This window comes from Oryctolagus cuniculus, chromosome 11 (assembly GCF_051225735.1).
Source record: "Oryctolagus cuniculus isolate XC-2025 breed Fujian yellow rabbit chromosome 11, ASM5122573v1, whole genome shotgun sequence".
NCBI classification, from domain to species: Eukaryota; Metazoa; Chordata; class Mammalia; order Lagomorpha; family Leporidae; genus Oryctolagus; species Oryctolagus cuniculus.
In genome coordinates, this window is record NC_142877.1 from 54,476,951 (window position 1) to 54,500,920 (window position 23,970).

General features: G+C 48.7%; 1 protein-coding gene across 17 annotated transcripts in view; it reads right to left on the bottom strand.

Annotated features, from left to right (window-relative positions):
• SLC11A2 (solute carrier family 11 member 2) overlaps positions 1-23,970 on the bottom strand; it is an 81,213-nt gene that overhangs the window by 52,677 nt on the left and 4,566 nt on the right. For 5 of the 17 annotated variants that reach the window (XR_016216730.1, XR_016216734.1, XR_016216731.1 and 2 more), the window contains exon 1: positions 1,562-1,708. The exons of 5 other annotated variants lie outside the window; for them this stretch is intronic. Coding sequence is in view for 2 of the 12 variants with exons in the window: in XM_089308347.1 (XP_089164473.1) it covers positions 2,702-2,750 (49 nt within the window). In the remaining 10 variants the exon portion in view is untranslated. Of the gene's footprint in view, positions 1-1,340; positions 1,422-1,561; positions 1,709-2,701; positions 2,842-23,970 lie in introns of those variants that run through there. 7 more of the 17 variants (XR_016216726.1, XR_016216728.1, XR_016216727.1 and 4 more) reach the window with 3 other exon arrangements.

The window sequence follows — 23,970 nt, forward strand, 5'->3', positions numbered from 1 at the left end:
ACTAGCAGGGACCACTGCTGATTCCCAGCCAGAGAAGTAAATGAAGATTCCTATCAAGCTTCCCTATTTCTCAACAAGAAATGCTGCCAGGCTGCTCGGAAATTCCCCTCTGGAGTCCCACAGCCATTCCGGAACCTGAGAATGTGTGCTGCAACCATGGCCTTTTTGGTACTGGGTCCAAAATAAACGGTGCACACCAGCTACACCGTCAATGAAATATGATCCAATGAAACAGCCAAGGAAGTTCTCAGGTTTCATTTATCAAACAGAGCTAACACAGAAAATGACACAGTATAATGATAGTTTCCAATCTTATGGGCAGGGGGGCAGAAAGACTCTGGTCACATGTAATTACCCCATACCCTCAGATCAAAGTTAATGATGTGGATGAAAAGCACAGGCCTAAGGGTACACTGACAACAGAAGGCAAGGGATTCTGAGCAAAGCATGCAGAATCCTTTAGAAGCTGGGGGAGGGGGGGGGCGGTGGGACATATAGAGGTAATGTTAAAGAAAAACCTCCCCCACACTGGCACGGTCCTACGCATTTAATCAATAACTTAGTACTCACCACCAATAACCCCATAAAATCGATAGTATCAATCCCCATTTTCAGTATGTGGAACAAAAGAAGAAAATTCAAAATACTCAAAGGTTTACACAGCCAAGAAGTGCTGCAGATTGGTCAGGGCTCCGATGCTATGGAAGCTGTCATAAAACACAGCCGCCCGTATGCTCACCAACGTGCACTAAAATTACAATCAAAGTACCTAGGAGCCTAGCCTCTCTTTTTATGATGACGGCTTTTGCTTTCCACTTCAAAAGATGTCACATTTCTTTAACTCTGTCATACGGTACTGAGAGCCAAGAACAGGAGGAAAACACTCATTTTCCACGGGGGAAACTCAAGCCCAGTGATGCTCTTCAACGCAGTCAGACGGACAAGCATTCGGGGGAAATGAAAGCTATCACAGAGCGAGAGCTTTCCAAGTAGTCACTGGCCTTACGCGTCGCGGGCAACGCGTCTCTAACAAACAGCCTGGAGGCCGGAGGGCCCGGCCAGGTCCACAGAGGACGCAGGGCGCCCAGCCCTCCCACGGGAGCGCTCCACGCGTGACGTCGGGGGCTCTGACGCCAGCCCTTGACGAGGGGCGGGCGCGGGAGGGCCCAAAGCCCCGCTGCCTTTTGGAATCTTCGGCCTTGCCCGTCCGCCGCCTCCGCGGCGTCCACGCACTCGGCGCCCCCTCGTGAGCCGCGTGCCGTCAGGGCCAGCGTGGGGTGGACCAGCTGTCCCAGGTCCCGGGGCAGCGGCGAGCGACCTCGGCCACACGGCCGCCGTACCCGGCAAACGGCGCCTTCCTCAGCCTAGCTTTCAATACCGCGACCCCGCAGCCCCCGGACGCGGCCCTCTGCTCCCGCACCGCCCCTCGCTGCTCCGCGCGGCGCCCCGTGCTGGCCCCGGGACCCGCCCCTGGCCGGTGCTCCAGCCCTCCCGCTCCGCCCTCGCCCGCCTACAGAAAGCCGAGCGCCCCGACGCCCACCCCGCCGGCCTCTCGCCTTACCAGCTCCGCAATCACCTCACGGGCCGTCCGGCCGCCGCCGCCGCCGCAGCCGGCTCCACGTCCCGAGGGCCATCGCCTGGCCGGCCAACCCCCGGGTCTCCCCGCGATTGGCCGACGGATGCCAACTGCCCATTCCTATTGGCTGGATTCCCGCCAGCCGGGGCGCGTGGCAGTCGCTGAGGCCCGAGGCCCCGCCCACCCGGAGGTCAGCCCGGGAGCCGGGCCAGCGCGGTCCCGGCGGGAGCGCGGTTCGGCTCGGCGCGGTCTGTCGCGCGGAGAGATCCACTCAGCACCCCCCAGCCCTGGATTCCGGTGTCCCCAACCCTGCGGGAAGCCTGGGAGCAGACAAAACTTCCAGCCATAGTTCTCAAAATAAGCAAACCCCTTTCATCTCGGGACCTGAGGTCTGTGAGGGACAGCTCCGGACCACAGAGTACGGCCACCTACAGGACCGCGTCCCCGGTCCCCAGAGCGGCGTGACCGTATCTGCCAGATACCGAGCCAGAGCCGCGGGGTCGGTCCCATCCGGTGTTCTCTCCCAGGCCTCTGCAGGGACTTGTTTTTCCCTGGTTCCGGCCGGCGGCCCCGCTCCACCTCGCCCGCGGTGGCTTTCGTTCGCTTCGGAAGCGCTGCCACACCGTGAGCAATCGGACAAACCACCTTCCTGTCCTGCAAACGACGTTCGGAGCTCCCAAAAACGTCCTCGCCGCCCCGCCCGCAACAGTAACCACCGCCCCTGGCTTCTTTGTTCGGGCGAAGACGGCTGGGAGAACCTTGACTAGTTACCAGAGTCCAGAAACACCCCAGTAAAGTGCAAAGAAAAAAAAAAAAAAACAAAAAAACACCTCAGCGCGCGCGCGTACCACACACACACACACACACACACACACACACACACACCATCGGCTTCCTGGCTCAGGATGGTTTCCGTACGGAACTTCTCCTGGGAAGAAAAGAAAAGGCACGCGTTAGTTCGGAGAGTCTCTCCACCGCCATCTGTGGGGTTTCAGAAAGGCTGACCCCTAGACCAGAACCTTTCTCTGGGCAATCTCTGCTGCAAAATACAAAATGGCACAGGCTGGAGCTGTCCCTGTCGCCGGGCAGCTTCCCCGGGCTGTTGCCTACTTACTAGCTACTTACTCAGCTCGCAGCCAGGAGCTGCCTCTGCCTTACTCTGCTTCTTCCTCATTGTGCAGAACTGGTTGAACTGCCCAGTGCCAGCTCCTGCTCCATATATGCAGACAGGGTGTCCCTCCCCTGGTTAAGTAAGGACCCTCAGGCTGCCTGGGGCAACGCGGCGTGTGTAAAGAATTTCAAGAGGCGAACCGCGCCCTCCAAAGCGTAATCGAATTTCATCTTTGACCTGTCATGAAAGGGGAAGCATTATCTATCTGCCACGCCTCGATATTAATTGACAATTAATTGAGGTCAGACATGTAGACTAAGATTTCATTTCCATCCCACTAGGCGGGAGCAGGTGCAGGAGGCCGACCAGGAAGTGTGGGTGGGTGAAAGGGGCAGAGTTTGGGGAGTACTTTCTTCAGCCTGCTGCTGCCCTTGGTGCCAAGCCAGTTCAGGCACTTGTAGCAGGGTCCATGTGTGCGAGGACTCTGCCCCTCTGAGACTGAGGTGAAACCAATTAACCCAGGCCCGACCGTCCACAGGTATTTTCCACCTGGGTACGTGCAGTACTGGGGCCATTATGAGGTGAAAACGCCACTGGTCTCTCCTCAGGAACTGAACGAGCCGCTGACATCAGCCCGGTCAATCAGTGACCCACGGGTAGACAACAAAGCCACAGAAATCACAGACACAGAGCTTAATGGGAAAGCGAAAAAAAAAAAAAAAAACCTGAGTCAGCAAAAAGGAATCCTGGGTGAGCCCAGGATTTCCTAACGTGGGAGGAAGGGGCCTGAAAAAATGAGGAAAATTTGCCTCAGGAAAATAATTTAGGAAACACTGGGCTGGAAAGGCATTTGAATGGGTAGGATACAGAAAGGAGGAAGACTGGCTGCTCTCAGGTAGCAAGCACTTTTGTGGTTGTACAGTTTTAAAGAAAAATCTGCTTAATACCATAAGAACATAATACCTTAGAAAGAAAAAGAAAAGCAGTCATCAACTCAAAGTAGTCAAGAAAGGCTTCCAGGGGCTGGTGCTCTGGCATAGAAAGTTGAGCCTCTGCCTCCTACAGTGCCACCATCCCATAAAGGCGCCAACCCATTTCCTTGCTTATACGCCTGGGAAAGCAGCGGAAAGTTGGCCCCCAGGAAAAAGCTTCTGGCTCCTGGCTTTGGCCTGGATCTGCCCTGGCCATTGTGGCCATTTGGGCAGTGAGTCAATATAGAAGATCTCTCTCTCTCTTTTCTCTGTATCACTGCCTTTCAAATAAATAAATAAATCTTAAGAAAGAAAGATTGGGCTGGCGCCACGGCTCAATAGGCTAATCCTCCATCTGCGGCATCGGCACACGGGGTTCTAGTCCCATTTGGGGCACTGGATTCTGTCCCAGTTGCTCCTCTTCCAGGCCAGCTCTCTGCTGTGGCCAGGGAGTGCAGTGGAGGATGGTCCAAGTGCTTGGGCCCTGCACCCCATGGGAGACCAGGAGAAGCACCTGGCTCCTGCCTTCGGATCAGCGCGGTGCGCTGGCCGCAGTGGCCATTGGGGGGTGAACCAACGGTAAAGGAAGACCTTTCTCTCTCTCTCTCTCTCTCTCTAACTGTCCACTTTGCCTATCAAAAAGAAAGAAAGAGAGAGAAAGAAAGAGAGAGAGAAAGATTGGGGGCTGGCGCTGTGGCACAGCAGATTAAAGCCCCAGCCTATAGCACCAGCATCCCATATGGGCGCTGGTTTGAGTCCCGGATGCTCCACTTCCAATCAAGCTCTCTGCTGTGGACTGGGAAAGCAATGGAGGATAGCCCAAATCCTTAGGCCCCTGTGCCCATGTGGGAGACCCGGAAGAAGCTCCTGGCTCCTGGCTTCAGATTGGCTCAACTTCAGCCATTGCAGCCATTTGGGGAGTGAACCAGCGGATGTAAGATCTCTCTCTCTCTCCCTCTCCCTCTCCCTCTCCCTCTCCCTCTCCCTCTACCTCTCTAACTCTGCCTGTCAAATAAATAAAATAAATCTTTAAAAAAAAAAAAGAAAAGAAAAGAAATAAAGATTGGGGCCGGCATTGTGGCATGGTGGGTAAAGCCATTGCCTGAGACGCCAGCATCCCGTATGGGCAAGTCCCAGCTGCTCCACTTTCGATCCTGCGCCCTTTTGGCTTGTGGCCCCTCGAACCCACATGGAAGACCTAGAAAAAGCTCCTGGCTCCTGGCCTGGCTTTGGCCTGGCCCAGCCCTGGTCATTGTGGCCATTTGGGGAGTGAACCAGTGGATGGAAGACCTCTTTATCTTCTGCTCCCTCTCTATAGCTCTGCTTTTCAAATAAATAAAATAAAGGAAGGAAGGCAGACAGAATTCCAACAAGTGGCTCCGATTCCTCCCCAGTGAACCACTGACTCAGTAGAAGGAAATGCGGATCTCCTGCCAGGACCTCAGATGCAGACACTTTTGCTTTATGGCTCTCTCAAGCACTAAAAGTCACAATATTACAGCTTGATCTGTTCTGTCCTTTTTCTCCATCAGACAAATCCCCTACGGCAGAGCGGCCTCTGCAGACTGGGCTGAGGCCACTTTGTCCTCTAAGAGAAAACAAAAGGACCTGTAAAATCATCTTGGAGAGAAAAGGCCCACTTGAGTTTAGCAATTCTACAAACAGGAATGTAGGGGGCCGGCACTGTGGCACACAGTAGGTTGATCCTCTGCCTGCGGCGTTAGCATCCCATATGGGCACCAATTCTAGTCCAGTCTGCTCCTCCAGTCCAGCTTTCTGCTATGGCCTGGGAAAGCAGTGGAGGATGGTGCAAGTCCTTGGGCCCTTGCACCTGCGTGAAAGACCCGGAAGAAGCTCCTGGCTCCTGGCTCCTGGCTTCAGTTCAGCACAGCTGTGGCCATTGCGGCCATTTGGGGAGTGAACCAGCTAATGGAAGACCTTTCTCTCTGTCTCTCCCTCTCACTGTCTGAAACTCTGTGTTTCAAATAAATAAATAAATAAATCTTAAAAAAAAAAAAAAAAAACAGGAATGCAATGTGACAATGACACTCTTCTACCAATAACCCTGGTATTTCCTTTAGTTTCTCCCGGCATACACACTCCTCTCTTGCCATCTGTGTCCACAATTCTCACTTAGAGTAACTGTCAACATTAACTGAATTCTCCTTAAGAACAAACAGTGTATTTAACACTTCACAAACATGAATTAATCCTCACAATACACTCATGAGGCAGGGACCATTATTATCTACAAATTAGGCACCTGAGGCTTAGGAAGTTGAAGTGTTTTGCCTAATGACATATGGCTGGTTAATGGCAAAGTCGGGCTTTGCACAGAAACCTGTTACACCCAGTAGCCAGCACTCAACCACCACATCACACACATTCTGTACACTATCATCCAAACCCAGCGCAAAGACCACCTCTTTCGTAAAATCCTAGGAATGCGCGTTCCCTAAGCAGTACCCCCGACTGCAATAGCCAGCTCACTGTGTAGAGGTGAATACAGATCTGCATCATCTGTGCCTGTCATCAAAATAAGAGGCGAAGTCTTCCTCCCGTGCTACCTTCCACCAACATCCATGCTTTTTCTTTTCTCTAAAACTGCCTGACCTCCTCCCACTCTACCCTTAGGTTCCCTTAAAAACGCCTGTCTCTGTGATGCCTTCCGGACGCCCCCTGGCTGCATTCTATCCTGTCCTGTGTCCTGTCTGCTACCCAGCACTTCTCACTGTACTCCAAGACTTTTAACCCGTTCTGTAAATAGGAGGATTTATTGAGAAACTACGACAGGCCAACCGTGGCGTGGGTGCTACAGAGACAAATAAGGAGCTAAGTGCAAGACCCCGTCTGTGATTCTTGCTTTTGAGCCTTCTTCTCCCACTCAATTTTGAGCTTCTCAAAGAGGGACATTATCTCAGCTTTGTACACCTGCTTTGTACGCCTGCTGCTAGCAAAGGCCAGGTGTAAAGGGGGTGTCCCATAAAGCTGTTATCCCATTTGTTGACATCTTATGGCTATCAGGCAATAAGGAATGCTAATTAGGGCATTTATGTCCATGTATCTCTATCCAAAGGTGAGTCTTATCTGACCTAAAAATATTCCTCCCTTGGTTCTGCCAGCCTAGTGAGCTATTTCTGTGATAAACACTGGAATGCACCACACGGGAACCCCTTTGAGAACCGAGAATTCATCAGCCCTGCTGTGTGGAGTAGGAGCGCTGCTGGCAGGAGGCCCTGAGCTTTCCTCTCAGACCCCCTCCCTGGCAGCCCACATCTGGTGAGGTTAGAAAGACCTCGTGCCTCTCACCCCAACCAGGGACATCTCTTAGGCTAGCTAGGCCTTCCTTTGCATCACAGCTCACCTTCTCCTTCTGTCCAGCTTTGCCACCACTTCTCCCTTCAGGTGCATCCCAACATCCCATCGTAAGAGACGTTCTGCCCTCCTCTGCACTTGACCTTCCTTTCTTCCTACTTCCAGCAGCTCAAAAGCCAAGCTTCTGAAAAGTGACCTGCGCTCACTCTGCCCTTTGTGGTCCACTCTGGCAGTGGCTCTCTTGTTGCCTAAATGAGACCATCGTGGCCGCTGACAAACCAGCTCTTCCGTTACACTGCTCTTAGCAGTCTGTCTCTGACTCCATTACACTGCGCTCCCTGGGTAGCTCCTCTTCGAAGAGCTCTTTCCCTGCTCCCTCCATCCGCTACTCCTACTCCTACTCATTAAATGTCAGTGTTTAGTCCTCCCATTTTTTCTTTTACAATACCTCTGCAATCTCGATGTAATAATACTGCGGACCAGCCCAGCACTGTAGACATTCATGGGACAGGATGTAGAAAGGGGAAAAAAACAACCTCTTAAGCGTCAAATGGGTCTGAACTCCAGGTCCAGCCAGCTGGGAAGCCAGGAACAAGTTATTAAATCTGTGTGTTTCATTTCCTCGTCTGAAATGGATATGAAATCCACCTCTTACAGCTCTGTTTTTAGTTCTCCAAATGCACCAAACTTCTCTCTGCCTCCCTTTCTACTGTTGTACCTCTGCTGGAACATTCTTGCTTTGCCCATCTGGCTCACTCCCACCTACCACTGTGATCTCGCTTTAGATGGTCCCCCTTCCGAAATGCCTTCTGTGACTCTCGTGTCTGGGCGACATGGGTCTTCTCGCAGTCTGAGAACATGCTATGCTGTTCCCATAGCATTGTCCCACTGAACTGCATTGCTGCACATCTCTCTGTAGCCCTTCTGGAGGGTCAGGACTTTGTTTTATTTGCTGTTGCACCCTCAGGGAGGACACTGAGGCTGGCAGCCTCCCATCACAGCCCCAGCCCCATCCCACCTGCTCCATGAAGACTCGTGAATGTCATTCACCGTAGCCTTTCTCCATGATCGATGTCCTCCCTGAATGTCCACCTGGAAAGTCAACATCAACATACCTCACTGTCCTCCTCTCTACCCAAACCAGCAGGTTCCTCTAATTTCCCCCACGCTCCCTACCTCTGGGACTTAAACCCCTAAGTCACCATGGACCTCTCAACTTCCAACTGCTATAGTCTGAAGAACCTTAAAAATCAAACCAAGATGGAATGACCCAAGCCAATACCATTAAAAACAAGAAGTCACCTTTGCCCCAAATAAAAATTAAAGTTTAAAATTACAGCCCTAAACTTTTTCCCCCAAAGCTAAAAATTAGGTGCAGCTATAAAATAAGGGACCCTATGCTTAGCTAGCTGCGACACTTGTGCCTGGCTGTGCTAAGACCTAATCCCAGTTTGTATACCTCCTAATACTCAAATAACGGTGTGGGAAGCGGGACGCCACTCTCCCACAAGGGGAACAAAGGGAGCGAGATGTCGTCCCCCTTCAGGGTGAACAAGATGATGCTGACAGGGAAAGGAACTACTAAAGAAGTAAACAACAAAATGGCAACAAGTTGCATGCCTCCCATGTGATCCCGTAGCTGATTGGATAGAAGACGCATGCCCTTCACATGAACAACTCGCGGATTGGACTGCTGTGTGCATGGACTCTATAGTGCTTTTCATTGGTCGCTGCGGGTATACAAACTATGTGGCTTGTATTGGGGGTGCTCTCCGGACTCCCGAGTTCAGGAGGCCCGTCTGCGCAGACGCCGAATAAATCCTCTTGCTTTTGCATCAGCTGGTCTGGAGTCTCAGTCTCTGGGGTGTGCCTCTCGACGTGTTAGCATCCTCACTCCGAGGGTCTAACAGTCTACCTATGCAACACCAGCTGTCCCCTTTTTTCTACTCCTGCTGTCACCTTCCTGCTTACGCCTGCACCACTCTAACTGCAGCCAACCTCTGATAACTCAATCATTCCTCTTCCCCACTTGGAAACTTTCGGGGGCTTCCTATTGCCCACAGAATAGAGGAGGAGGAGGAGTGAGCTCATGTTGAGTGTCTACTTGGGACCAGTATGTGTGATGTTTTCTACATATTATCACATTGCAATGTAGAACATACTTTTCATCTGACACCCGAGGTTCCCCAAACCATGGTTCCAGCCTTCTTCCTACCTCATCTCCCACCTCTCCACCACGTAAATTCTTCATGGTATTTGAATTCTATGTTTGCTGCCCATGAACACACCTGGGGCTTTCTCCTCCCTGTGCTCCTGCTGCTACCTCTACACACACTTCTAGCTGTGAAATTCTATCCAGTTTTTCAAGATCCAACTCAAATGCCACCTACTCTTTAAAGTCTTTCCTAATTCCCACTTTTATATCTGTGCTTGTTTTGTCTCATATTTTTCCTTTGATTCATTATTTGTGTTTATGTTCTAACTTCTGCCACTAGATTGTGAGCATCATGAAGACAGGTATATATTATTTCTTTTTTTTTATTTTTTGTGTGTGGTTATGGGTGTGTATGTATGTGTGCACGTGCATGTGTGTGACTGTGTGTGGTGTATGTGTGTGTGTGCATGTGTGTAGGTGTGTGTGGTGCCCTTGTCTTTTTTAATTTTTTTTTATTTGACAGAGTTATAGACAGTGAGAGAGACAGAAAGGTCTTCCTTCCATTGGTTCACCCCCTAAATGGCTGCTATGGCTGGAGCTACGCCGATCCGAAGCCAGGAGCCAGGTGCCTCCTCCCGGTCTCCCATACTGATGCAGGGCCCCAAGCACTTGGGCCATTCTCCACTGCCTTCCAGGTCCAGAGCAGAGAGCTGGACTAGAAGAGGAGCAACCAGGACCAGAACCAGGTGCCCATATGGGATGCTGGCACTGCAGGCAGAGGATTAACCAAGTAAGCCACAGCACCAGCCCCTAGTATTTCTATATCATTCACTGCACCTAGCAATATACTTAGCAAATCATTAACACTCAATAAACAGTTGTGATATTAAACTTTAGCTTAGATTTGAGTTTACATATAAAACAGTGCTTCTCAAATTGGGCTTCACCCCATTATTGAGTTATGAAATTAATTGTGTAGGTCACAATCAGATTAAAAAGATAAGGATAGCATAGACAATACCAGAGAATAGGGTTTATCATGTGGCATAGTGGGTTAAGCCACCACCTGAGACACCAGCATCCCCAATGGACTGGCACTGGTTCCAGTTCTGGTTGCTTCACTTCCAATCCAGATCCCTGCTAATGCACCTGGGAAAGCAGCAGAAGATGGCACATGTCCCTGGGCCCACGTGGAAGACCCAGATGAGGCTCCAGGCTTCTGACTTCAGTCTGGCCCTGCCTTGGCCGTTGCAGCCATTTGGGGAGAGAACCAGCAGATGGAAGCATGCTTTCTCTCTCTCTCTCTCTCTCTCTCTCTCTCTCTCTCTCTCTAATTCTGCCTTTCAAATAAAATAAATAAATCTCAAAAAAAGAAAAGAAAATACTACAGAATGTTACTAGTACTAAGGTAAATAATATTTTGTGAAACTTTAATAGGGCATGTGTAGATCTGTATACTGAGTTGAGCTGAAATACATTTGTTATTGTGAGTCACAGACAAAAAGGTAGAAAAACACCATTATGATACTTATGCACTACTTCACAGCTGATTACAAGGCAGCCCCCCCTCTGAGCCCCCTCCTCACTCCAGAGCTCTGGCTCAGCAACTGGACGAGAGACTCAGGCAAAGGCAAGGTCCTGTCCTTACCTGAGCTGCTTTCCCATTAAGAGAGGCAGAAATAAATTAAAGAAAAACCGTGCAAATACGTAAGAATTCTACAGCTGTGGATCTGTAGGCTAGGTCTTGGATTTGGAGCTAAAATGGCTGCATTAGAGTTCTTGCTTTGCCATTTATTAGCTGTGTAATATAGGATATTATTCTGAGAGAAGCTTTATCTCTCAAAACTTCAGTTTAGTCAACTCATATATACCCTATCTCACATAAATGAGTTAAAAATAAGTAATATGTATATACAGGTTATTTTGTGATCTATAAAAATATTTATAAGCTTTAAGAAAAAGCTTGTTGGGGCCGGTGCTGTGGCTCAGCGGGTTAATGCCCTGGCCTGAAGCGCCAGCCTCCCATATGGGCGCTGGTTCGAGTCCCGGCTGCTCCACTTCCAATCCAGCTCTCTGCTGTGGCCTGGAAAGGCAGTGGAAGATGGCCCAAATCCTTGGGCCTCTGCACCCATGTGGGAGACCTGGAAGAAGCTCCTGGCTCCTGCTTCAGATCATTGCAGTTCCAGCTGTTTTGGCTAACTGGGGAGTGAACTAGTGGATGGAGGACCTCTCTCTCTGTCTCTACCTCTCTCTGTAATTCTGCCTGTCAAATAAATAAAATAAATCTTTTTAAAAAAAGCTTGTATATGCTATTTTTTAAGATATTTTTATTTATTTGACAGGTAGAGTTACAGACAGTGGGAGAGAGAGAGAAAGATCTTCCTTCCATTGGTCCACTCCCCAGATGGCCGCAACGGCCAGAGCTATGCTGATCTGAAGCCAGGAGCCAGGTGCCTCCTCCGGGACTCCCACATGGGTGCAGGGGCCAAAGCACTTGGGCCATCCTCCACTGCCTTCCCAGGCCACAGCAGAGAGCTGGACTGGAAGAGGAGCAACTGGGACTAGAATCCAGCACCCATATGGGATACCGGCGCCACAGACAGAAGATTAACCTAGTGCGCCATGGTGCCAGCCCCTTTTATATGTTTTGTTTTGTTTTTTGTTTTTTTTTTTTTTTTTTTTTTTTTTTTTTTTTTTTTGACAGGCAGAGTGGACAGTGAGAGAGAGAAACAGAGAGAAAGGTCTTCCTTTGCCGTTGGTTCACCCTCCAATGGCTGCCGCGGCCGGCGCACTGCGCTGATCCAATGGCAGGAGCCAGGTACTTATCCTGGTCTCCCATGGGGTGCAGGGCCCAAGTACCTGGGCCATCCTCCACTGCACTCCCTGGCCACAGCAGAGAGCTGGCCTGGAAGAGGGGCAACCGGGACAGAATCTGGCACCCCGACAGGGATGCCAGTGTGCCGGTGCCGCAAGGCGGAGGATTAGCCTAGTGAGCCGTGGCGCCGGCCCATGTATAAGTTATTAAGTAAAGTGAAAATTGATGTTCAAAATATACAGCTAAGTTTGCATTAGGCATGATTTTTTATTTTGTTTGTTCTCAAAAGGAGCTGTATCACTTGTATAACAAGGAAATCCAATGATACATCTAAGCTTTGGGCAGGGCTGAGTCAGGGGACCCGGATACCACCAAGCCATTGCCCACCTGTCTCTTTCTAACTTGACTTAGCCTTTAGTCTCTGCTTTAGAACCAATGTGGGTCTTTTAAAATTATTTTATTTTTTTGAGAGGTGGAAAAACAGACACACACACACATACACAAATACACCCTCATCCACTGGTTCACTCCCTGCAATAGTCCCTATATGGGACTCAGGAGTCCTAAGCAGTAACTTATCACCAGGCCAAATGCCTGTCCCAGAACTAACATTGTTTTATTCTCAGGCAGGCCTCCCTGTGTGATGGAACACTGGCCCTCATTCACTCTAGATTGATTTGATCCTCCCAGAGAGCAAGTGGAGTATCTCTTTTCCTACAGCTCTAGCAGAAACCCCAGGAAGGGGGCCGGCACTGTGGCATGGCAGGTTAAGCCACCACCTGCTGCTGCTGGCATCCCATATGGGCGCAGGTTGAGTCTCCACTTCCAACCCAGCTCCCTGCTGATATGCCTAGGAAATCAGAGGAAGATGGTCCTAGTGCTTGGGACCCTGTACCCACATGCACACCCAGATAGAATTCCAGGCTCCTGGCATTGGCCTGGTCCAGCCCTAGCCATTGCAGCCACTTGAGGAGTAAACCAGTGGATGGAAGATGGATCTCTTTCTCTTTCCCCCCCGCCACCATCTCCATAAGTCTGCCTTTCAAATACATAAATTTATCTTTAAAAATATCCCAGGAGGACTGTCTGACACCTGACTTAGGTCATAAGCCAAATCCCAAACCTAACACAGTGCCTAGGGGTACCTGGAACACAAGCTGACCTTTGAAAGTAGCAAGTGGGATCGGCTCTCTTTGAGTCATCTTAACTTAAAAAGAGGTCAGCGGGGCCTGTGCCGCAGCTCAATAGGCTAATTCTCCGCCTGCGGCGCCGGCACACCGGGTTCTAGTCCCGGTCGGGGCACCAGATTCTGTCCCGGTTGCCCCTCTTCCAGGCCAGCTCTCTGCTGTGGCCAGGGAGTGCAGTGGAGGATGGCCCAAGTCCTTGGGCCCTGCACCCCATGGGAGACCAGGAGAAGCACCTGGATCCTGCCATTGGATCAGCGCGGTGCGCCGGCCGCAGTGCACCAGCCACAGCGGTCATTGGAGGGTGAACCAATGGCAAAGGAAGACCTTTCTCTCTGTCTCTCTCTCTCACTGTCCACTCAGCCTGTCAAAAAAAAAAAAAAAAAAAAAAAAGAGGTCGGCGGGACCGGTGCTGTGGCGTAGAAAGTTAAGCCGGCGCCAGCATCCCTTAAGGGTGCCGGTTGGAGTCCTGGCTGCTCCATTTCCAATCCAGCTCCCTGCTGGTGGCCCGGGAAAGCAGTCGAAGATGACCCAAGTGCTTGGGGCCCTGAACCCATGTGGAAGATCTGGAGGAAACTCCTAGCTCCTGGCTTCAGATCAGCCCAGCTCCGGCCGTTGTGGTCAGTTGGGGAGTGAACCAGCGGATGGAAGACCTCTCTCTCTGAGTCTCTCCTTCTGTCTGTAGCTTTGTCTGTTAAATAAATAAATCTTTAAAAGAGAGAGAGAGTGAGAAAGGGAGGTTGGTTGGGGAGTCTTTTCACAGATGGACACGGATTCAGAATGATTGGATTTTGGGTGCTGAATAAGAGTAGTTTAGGGGGCCAGCACTGTGGCGCAGTGGGTTAAGATGGCCCAAGTCTTTGGGCCCCCGCACCTGCGTGGGAGACCCAGAAGAAGCTCCTGGCTCCTGGCTTCGGATTGGCGCAGCTCCGGCTGTTGCAGCCAATTGGGGAGTGAACCAGCGGATGGAAGACCTCGCTCCCTCTCTCTTTCTGTCTCTCTCTCTCTGCCTCTCCTTCTCTCTGTAACTCTGACTTTCAAGTAAAATAAATAAATCTTAAAAAGAAAAAAAAAAGAGTAGTTTAGAAAGGCTTGTGGGAAACTAGGATACTACTCATCTTGCTGCGAGTCGCCTCGGTTTAATTTCATCACACACCATCACAGGAAGAACATACAAACACATGTTTGCTTCACTCATTTAACAAAAACATTATTTACTGAGGATTTAGTACACACCAGGCACTGGAATATATCAATGATCAAGACATACAAAGTTCCTGCTCTAGGTGGTCTTTTGTGGGGAGGGGGGGCACAGGTAATAAACAAAGGAGTCAGTAAGTACATGTCAGGGAGTGATAATTCCTATTTAAAAAATAAACTTAATGGGTGGGCGTGTGGAAAAACGGGTTAACCTGCTGCTTGGGACACCTGCATCCCATAGGGAGCACCAGCTTCAGTCCCAGCGCTCTGCTTCTGATCCAGCTTCCTGCTAATGCATCCTGGGAGGCAGTGGATCATGGCCCGTTGATTGCATTCCTGCCGCCCACACGGGAGATCCAGATGAAGTCCTGGGCTCCTGGCTTTGGAACTGGGGCGGGGGGGGGGGGGGGGGGGCAAGAACTACAGGTTAAAGAAGAGCTCACTTGGTTACCCTGAGGCGTAAATCTGACTAAAGTGGCAAGTCACAAGGCTGGTGCTGTGGCATAGTGGGTAAAACCACCACCTGCAGTGCCAGCATCCCATGTGGGTTCCAGTTCAAGTCCCAGCTACTCCACTTTCCCAGCCCTCTGTTATGGCCTGGGAAAGCAGCAGAAGATGGCCCCTGCAAAAAGCAGAACTTGGGCCCCTGCACCCACATGGAAGACCCAGAAAAAGCTCCTGGCTCTGGATCAACCCAGCTCTGCCCGTTGCAGCCAACTGGGGAGTGAACTAGAGGATGGAAGACCTCTCTCTCTCTCTCTCTTTCTCTCTCTGCCTCTTCTCTCTGTGTATGTGCAATTCTGACTTTCAAATAAATAAATAAATCTTAAAAAAAAAAAAAAAAGAGGCAAGTCACAAGAAGATATGTCTGGGAAAGAACTTCCGGGCACAGGGAACAGATGGGGCCAATAACTTCCCCCAGAGCAATACATGCACATATATTAACACACACTGTGCACGTGTTAACCCTTTCTTTTCTTACATTGAAACAATACTTTTTCAGAAAGTATATCATAACTGCAAAATCCTTGAAGCCAGTTCAAAATTGAATCAGTTAGGCGAGACACTTCTGAATCTTGTTGAGTGCGCAAATGCACCCTTCGATTCCATTCTCCTAGGAACTGAACCCAGGAGAGGCTCAGTGCATGGCATATGCACCACAGTGAGTATCAATCCTGGGGGAGGGGTTGGCTCCCAGTGACTCGGCCAGAGCTGGGTGGGGAGAGCCTCCCTCAAAGAGTTTCCTTAACTCTGTCCTTTTGCTCTAATTGCTGTGGACGTGCCGGGCAGCACAAAGTGGCTCCCGAGGGTGGTTCCTGCCGATGCTGGGTAAAGGTCCCCTCATTCAGAGTCAAGGACTGACACAAAATAAAAATGCCTCTGATCTCGGGCCTCAGCAAAGATTAGGCTGCCTGAAAAGGGAAAAGCACGGGTGGGGCACATTTGTGGAGGGTGGCAGTGGAAGTCATTCGGCCAGAGACCCACCCTCCCTAATTGATCAGCGGCAGCTGTTCTGAACTTGGAACCTCTATAACCAATCTGGACCGAGAATCACTATTCCCCCGATGATGCCTTTATCCTTGAACTGCTGACTTGTGATGTATTTGCTGTGAACCCTTTACTGTCTCCAGTAGCTCTAGACTGGTTTACCTTTTTATTGTCACATACAATATACAGATATTGCTTATCTGCTTTAATTTTCAGACAGTGGAAATTCAAACCACGTTTGTGAACAATGCATTCTGTACTGAGTTCAGGTCTACCTTAACAGTCCACTGAACCCAGGCACCAATAAAGCCTTTTTTGACGATGAGTACAACTGCAATTGGTAAAATCAAAGACTATTTCTTGGGGCTGGCACTGTGGCACATTAGGTTAATCCTCTGCCATATGGGCACCAGTTCTAGTCCCGGCTGCTCCTCTTCTGATCCAGCTCTCTGATGTGGCTTGGGAAAGCAGTGGGAGATGGCTCAAGTCTTGGGCCCCTGCACCCACCTAGGAGACCCAGAAGAAGTTCCTGGCTCCTGATTTCATATTGGCTCAGCTCCCGGCCATTGTAGCCATCTGGGAAGTGAACCAGCAGATGGAAAACCTTTCCGTCTGTCTCTCTCCTTCTCACTGTCTGTAATTCTACCTCTCAAATAAATTAATTTAAAAAAAAATGGGGCCGGCGCTGTGGTGTACCACGTAAAGCCTCTACCTGCAGTGCCAGCATCCCATATGGGCGCTGGTTCGAGTCCTGCCTGCTCCACTTCCAATCCAGCTCTATGCTGTGGCCTGGGAAAGCAGTCGAAGATGGTCCAAGTTCTTAGGCCCCTGTACCCACATGGGAGACCCAGAAGAAGCTCCTAGCTCCTGGCTTCAAATCTGTGCAGCTCAGGCCGTTGCAGCCATTTGGGTAGTGAACCAGTGGATGGAAGACCTCTCTCTGTCTGCTTCTCCTTCTCTCGGTATGTAACTCTTTCACATAAATAAATAAATCTTAAAAAAGAAAAAATACTTGCCCTTGCTCCTGACTCCAGCTCTCTGCTAATGTGGATGCTGGGCAGCAGCAATAGTGGCTCATCTGACTGGGACCCACTTGTCATCTGGGAAACCTGGATTGAGTTCCTGGCTCCTGGCTCCTGGCTCCTGGCTCCTGGCTCCTGGCTCCTGGCTCCTGGCTCCTGGCTCCGGCCCCGGCCCCAGCCAAAGGCTGTTGTGAGTATGTGGTGAGTGAACTGGCAGACTGGAGCGTTTTGTGAGTGTGTGTGTGTGTGTGTGTGTCTCAAATAAATAAATAAAACTAGCCAACTTACAAATTACCTGAAAAAATATATAATGTCTCTGTAATCTTAAGACAGAATTTCTTGGAGCTGGCACTGTGGCACAGTGCGTTAAGCCATTGCCTGAAGTGTGGGCATTCCACACTGTCCCAGCTGCTCCACTTCCAATACAGCTCCCTGCTCATGCACCTGGAAAAGCAGCAGATGATGGCCTGAGTGGTTAGGCCCCTGCCACCCATGTGGGAGACCCAGATGGAGTTCTAGACTCCTGGCTTTGGCCTGGCCCAGCCCTGGCTGTTGTGGACATTTGGGGAATGAACCAGTGAATGGGAAGTCTGTCTCTGTCTCTGTCTCTGTCTCTCTCTGTTTCTCATTTCAAATTAAAAAAAAAAAAAAGAAGAAGAAGAATTTTTTTAGTGAGCCCACTTTTTAAAAATTATGAAAAGCAGAAATATAATAAATGATGTTAATAAAATTAACTAGAACAGTGTTGATAAAATTGACTATAACAAATATTAAGAGCTCATCTAAATGACATCTGAAATAAGATTAACATATAAATGACAGAGGCAGGCACTAAGGCACAGTGGGTTGAGCCAAGGGATTGAGTCGCCACTTGCAACACAGGTATCCTATCCTGGGGACTGAGCTGCTCTGCTCCCGATCCAGCTCTTGGCTAAGGCACCTGGAAAAGCAGTGGAAGACGATTCAAGTGCTTGGGCTCCTACCACCCAATGAGGGAGACCTAGGTGTGGGTTCTAGTTCCTGGCTTCAGTCTGGCTTGCAGCCATTTGGGGAGCAAAGTGAATGCAAGGTTTCTCCATCTCTCTCTATCGCTCGCTCTCGCTCTCTCTTTCTCTCCCCCTCTGTCATGCTGCCTTCCAAATACATAAATAAACCTGAAAAAGAAAATGCTGAAAGGGGCTAGCATTTTGGCGCAATGGTTTAAGCCTCCACTTGCAAAGCCACCACCATCCCATATTAGAGGGCCAATTTGAGTTCCAGCTGCTCTGCCTCTGATCCAGCTCTCTGCTAATGTGCCTGGGAAGGCAGCAGAAGATGGTCCAAGTATTTCCATCCACATAGAAGAGCCAAATGGAGTCCTGGGCTCCTGGCTTTGACTTGGCCCAGGCCCAGAGTCAACCAGCAGGTGGAGGATCTCTCTTTCTCTCTCTTTGCCTCTCCTCTCTCTGTGTAACTCTGACTTTCAAATAAACAAAATAAATCTTTTTAAAAAATGAAAGATAGGGAGACGCTATCTGCAACATGTTTATCTGGAAAAGATTATTATCTAGTATCTGCAAACAATTCCTACAAAACAATAATAACAAAGAAGATAAACGATCTAAAAGAAAAACAGACAAAAGTACAGACAATTCCCAGAAGAAATCCAAATGACAAATAATATATATAGATACAGATATATCTACTCCACGACTCTAATAATCAGGCAAATGTAAATTAAACTGGCAAGGAAATTCATTTCACATCTGTTAGACTAGGAATAACCTAGAGGTTTTGCCATTCAAGTATTGGTAAAGACCTTCATACCCTGTAAAACTAACACACTCACCTTAGAAAACACCCTGACAACACCTGCTCAAGCAGGAAATGAATCTATTCTTTGTTCCAGAAAGTCTAGATACATGTGGGGCTTTAAAAATTCATGGCAAATTATTACAAAAAATAATTATCTAAAAACATTATTATCTAAAGGCAGTAAATCTTTGCAGGAAGTATCTGTGCTAAGGAGAGAAACTTGCCTCTCCCCACAATTCCATTCTCTCCTATCTTTGTACATGCTGTTCTCTGCTCTAGAAAGCCTTGTCTGCCTGGACAAGTCAGATAAATGCCCAGTTTCCTCCACAACCTCGCCAAGCCTGACTTCACCTGGAAACTCCACCATCACTATCAGAACTGATCACTCCACTACCCCTTCCTTTAGCACTCACTGTACTTCGGACATTTCTCTATTACACTACTTATTACACCACAGCATAACTACTTGTATTTTTTTAATTTATTTTTTTATTTGAGAGACAGAAAGAGAAAGAAAGAGAGAGAGAGAGAGAGAGAGGTCTTCCATTTATCTGCTGGTTCACTCCCCAGATGGCCGCAACGTCCGGAACTGCACTGATCCCAAGCCAGGAGCCAAGAACCTCTTCCAAATCTCCCACGATGGTACAGGAGCCCAAGGACTTGGGCCACCTTCCACTGCTTTCCCAGGCCATAGCCGAGAGCTGGATTGGAAGAGGGGCAGCCAGAACTCAAACCAGCGCCCATACAGGATGCCTGCACCGCAGGCGGTGGCTTTATCTGCTATGCTACAGTGCCGGCACCAACTACTTGTATTTTTAAATGTAAATCTTCTCCACTAAACCTCTGGGCTTTTTAAGGAAAAGGCCTACTTTTGACTTGCCTTTATTTTCCTGAAACCTCAGAGTGGCTGCAGAGCAGGCCCTGAAATGTTTGTAGATTGAACAGCAAATGCTGATGACAAGTCATAGATGACTTGGGGTTTGGGGAGCTCCAATACAATTCACATGTATTGAACCACAAATCTGAGGTGACTTAGATACTCATCACTTTGGAGCAGACCAGTAGCTCCTTACCATTTTTTGTCTGGATATTATAATACCCTTACTGTTAGCCTTATCTCCTGTCTCAGGGCCCACATTGTAGTACAGCAGATTAAGCCACTGTTTGCAACACAGGCAGACCTTATCAAAGGGACAGCTCAAGTCCCAGCTGCCCCACTTCTGATCCAGCTCCCTGCTAATATGCCTGGGAAAGCAGGGGAGGGGGGAGGGTAACCCACCCAAGTGCTTGGGCCCCCGCCACCTACATGGAAGACCCAGAAGAAACTCCTGGCTCCTGGCTCATGGATTTGGCCTGGCCCAGTCCTGGCTGTTGCAGTGAACCAGTGGATGGAAGATTCTCTCTCTCTCTCTCTCTCTGACTTTCAAATAAGTAAATAAATCTTTAAAAAAAATTTACTTACTTATTTGAAAGTCAGAGTTACACAGAGAGAGGAGAGGTGGTGGTGATAGGAGTGTCTTCCATCCGCTGTTCACTCCCCAATTGGCTGCAATTTGGATTGGCTGCAGAACTGAGCAGATCCAAAGTCAGGAGCCAGGAGCTTCCTCCAGGTCTCCCACGTGGGTGCAGGGGCCCAAGGACTTGGGCCATCCTCTACTGCTTTCCCAGGCCATAGCAGAGAGCTGGATCGGAAGTGGAGCAGCTGGGACTCGAACCGGTGCCCATATGGTATGCCAGCACCTCAGGCCAGGGGGTTAACCTGCTGTGCCATGGTGCCGGCCCCATCAACTACATAAGTAAATCTTTAAAAAAATTTTTTAAGAATGCAATCTCCTGTCTTTCCCACTTCTAATTCATCTCAGATGTCTCAGACTAAGCAGTACTTTCATCTCATCATTTCCTTGGGCAATGCATTATGGTTCTTTAATAAGTTTCACATCAAATCCAAATCCCTTCTCTTCATGCATGAGGCCCCCAAGCATCCTGCCCTACTTTAGTATTCCAAACATACTGTTCAATCACTCTATAATATAGACTCTGCTAGGGCTGGAATCTTTATCCAAGCAACAAGAACACAACTCCTGGCCTGGGGCAGATGCTCAATAATTGCAGAGTTAATGAATAAATGAATTATTTGTAATATGTAATCATTTGTTTCACCCGTTAGTTTTCTTGTTCTCTATAGGCATCAAGCTCATTTCAGCCTATTTTTGAGTTCCTTAATACCTAATAAGCACATCTACTAAAGTATATCGCACATTTTAATACATGTTCCTAAATATAAGGGAATGCCTTGTTTTCCCAAGAAGAACTAAGAGTTTTGGGTCAATATAATATATATGAAATACTCAAACATCTACTTTGAATAGTTACCAGTTTAGTGAAAATTAAGTCTAATATTATTTAGAACCCGTATATTAAGTCACATATAAAATATAAATTTAGAGATAATGCTTTTTCACTCAATTTTCAAGTAGAGGCAGAGAGAGAAAGAGAGAAAGAGAGGAAGAGAGAAAAAGAGAGAGAGAGAGAGAGGACTCTCATCTTCCGGTTCATTCCCTAAATGTCCACAACAGCTAGGCCTGAGTGAGGCTGAAGTCAGGAGCCAGGAACTTAATCCAGGTCTCCCAAGTGGGTGGCAAGAACCCAAGTACTTGGGCCCAAACCTGCTGCTATCCAGGGACCACATTAGCAGGAAGCTGGAGTCAAGGGTGGAGCTGGGACTTAAACCTAGTACTCTCACAGGGGCTGCACTGTCTTACCTGCTAGGCCAAACGCCTAACCCTGAATTTTTATGACATGATTTTATTAAATTATCAGTGCTTTCATAATTATTAAAGCTATTTTCACTGTTAAATAATCCAGTATATACATCAAATCATTTTTTATATGAAAGTACTTCAAAAATTCATGGAAAATGTAATTAAATGGTAATTTCATACATTGGTGCAAAAAAAAAAAATTGGAAACCCATGCACAATTTGTTTTAAATTTGAATTTATATTTTGGAATAAAAATACAAAATAAAGTTTTACAAAACACACAGGAACACTCCTTAAGATGCACGCTACATTTACTTAGAAAAAGTTACCAATCTGATCAAAACAAATAGCTGTCTCATATTTATTTTTTTAATAACATGCATTTTTTTGGAACTTTTTCAAGATGATTTTCAAACTTTCTTTGTATCAAAATAAACTTATCTTCTAATTCAAATTTCCATGAACTTTTTTGTTTTGCTGTTTATTTTTAAATATTTATTTTATTTATTGGAAATGAAAAGTTCTAGAGAGGGGAAGAGACAGAGAATGAGAGAAATCCTCCATCCGCTGGTTCACCCCCCAAAATGGTCACAACGGCCTGTGAAGCCAGGAGCCTGGAACTCCATCCGGGTCTCCCATGTGGCTACAGGGGCCCAAGCACTTGGGCTTTTCTCTTACTGCTGTCCCAGGTATATTAGCAAGGAGCTGGATCAGAAGTGGAGCAGCCAGGACTTGAACTGGTTGGTACCCATATGGGATGCTGGCATGGCGGGCAATGGCTTAACCCACTGTGCCACAACACCAGCTTCTTCCATGAACTTTCTGAAGTACCCTTGTATATCTTAGTTGAGGGCTTTTTTTTTCCTTTTAATTCATGCTATGCTTGTGTTCCTTTTTCCCAATTTTTGAATTTTTTATTTAGAAATTTCAGATTTACAGAAAAGCTGCAAGAATACCATAAAGAATTGTCATATGCTCTCACTTGTTCCTCAAATGTTAACATTTGGGGCTGCTACTGTGGCATAGCAGGTAAAGCTGCCACCTGCAATGCTGGCATCCCATATGGGCGCTGGTTCAAGTTCCAGCTGCTCTACTTCAGATCCAGCTCTCTGCCATGGCCTGGGAAAGCAGAAAATGACCCAAGTCCTTGGGGCCCTGCACCTACATGGGAGACCCAGAGGAAGCTCCTGGCTCCTGGCTTTGGATTGGCCCAGCTCCAGCTGCTGGGTAGGGCCAGGCTGAAGCTGGGAGGTCTGGAACTCCATCCAGGTCTCCCATGTAGGTACAGAGACTCAAAGACTTGGACCATCCTCTGCTGCTTTCCCAAGTACACTGGCAGGGACTGGATCAGAGTGGAGCAGCCAGAACTCGAACCAGCGTCCATATGAGATGCAGGCACCGTAGGCGGTGGCTTTACCTGCTATGCTACAGTGCCAGCTCTGACAGTGCTGTTGTCATTTTTTAAAATAGATTCATGGCCAGCACCGCGGCTCAATAGGCTAATCCTCCGCCTGCGGCACCGGCACACCGGGTTCTAGTCCTGGCTGGGGTGCCGGATTCTGTCCTGGTTGCCCCTCTTCTAGTCCAGCTCTCTGCTGTGGCCCTGGAAGTGCAGTGGAGGATGGCCCAGGCCCTTGGGCCCTGCACCCACATGGGAGACCGGGGGAGGTGCCTGGCTCCTGGCTTCGGATCAGCATGGTGCGCCGGCCTCAGCGGCCATTGGAGGGTAAACCAACGGAAAAGGAAGACCTTTCTCTCTGTCTCTCTCTCTCTCTCACTGTCCACTCTGCCTGTCAAAAATAAAATAAAAAATTTAAAAAAAAGATTCATGACACTGGCTTTTTTTTTTTCAGTTTATTTTTATTTACTTCAAAGACACAGTGAAAGAGAGAGACACAGAGAGAGAGAGAGAGAGAGAGAGATGTCTTTCATTTACTGCTCCACTCCCTAAATGCCCACAACAGCCAGGACTGGGCCAGTCCAAAGCCAGGAGCCCTGAACTCCATCTGGGTTTCTCATGAGTGCGGCAAAGGATCGAAGTACTTAAGCCATCATCTGCTGCCTCCCAGGGTGTGCACCAGCAAGAAGCTGATCAGAAACAGAAGCAGGACTCGAACCCAGGCACTGATTTGGGACGTGGACATCCCAAGAGGGGGCTTCACCCACTGCTAAAACGCCCACCTAACAGTGCTGTTTCTATACATATGCCCAGGCTGCCTGGGTTCAAGTATTTTTTTCTAAAGATTTATTTATTTATTTATTTATTTGAAAGTCAGAGTTAGCGAGAGAGGTCTTCCATCTGCTGGTTCACTTCCCAGTTGGCCACAATGGCCATCCAAAGCCAGGAGCCAGGAGCTTCTTCTGGGTCTCCCACATGGGTGCAGGGGCCCATGGACCTGGGCCATCCTCTACTGCTTTCCTAGGCCATAGCAGAGAGCTGGATCGGAAGTGGAGCAGCCAGGACTCAAACCAGCACCCATATGGGATGCCGGCACTGTAGGCGGCTTTACCCGCTACGCCACAGCGCCAGCCCCAGGGTTCAAGTCTTGACTCAGATCTTGAGCGTGTTATCCAGCC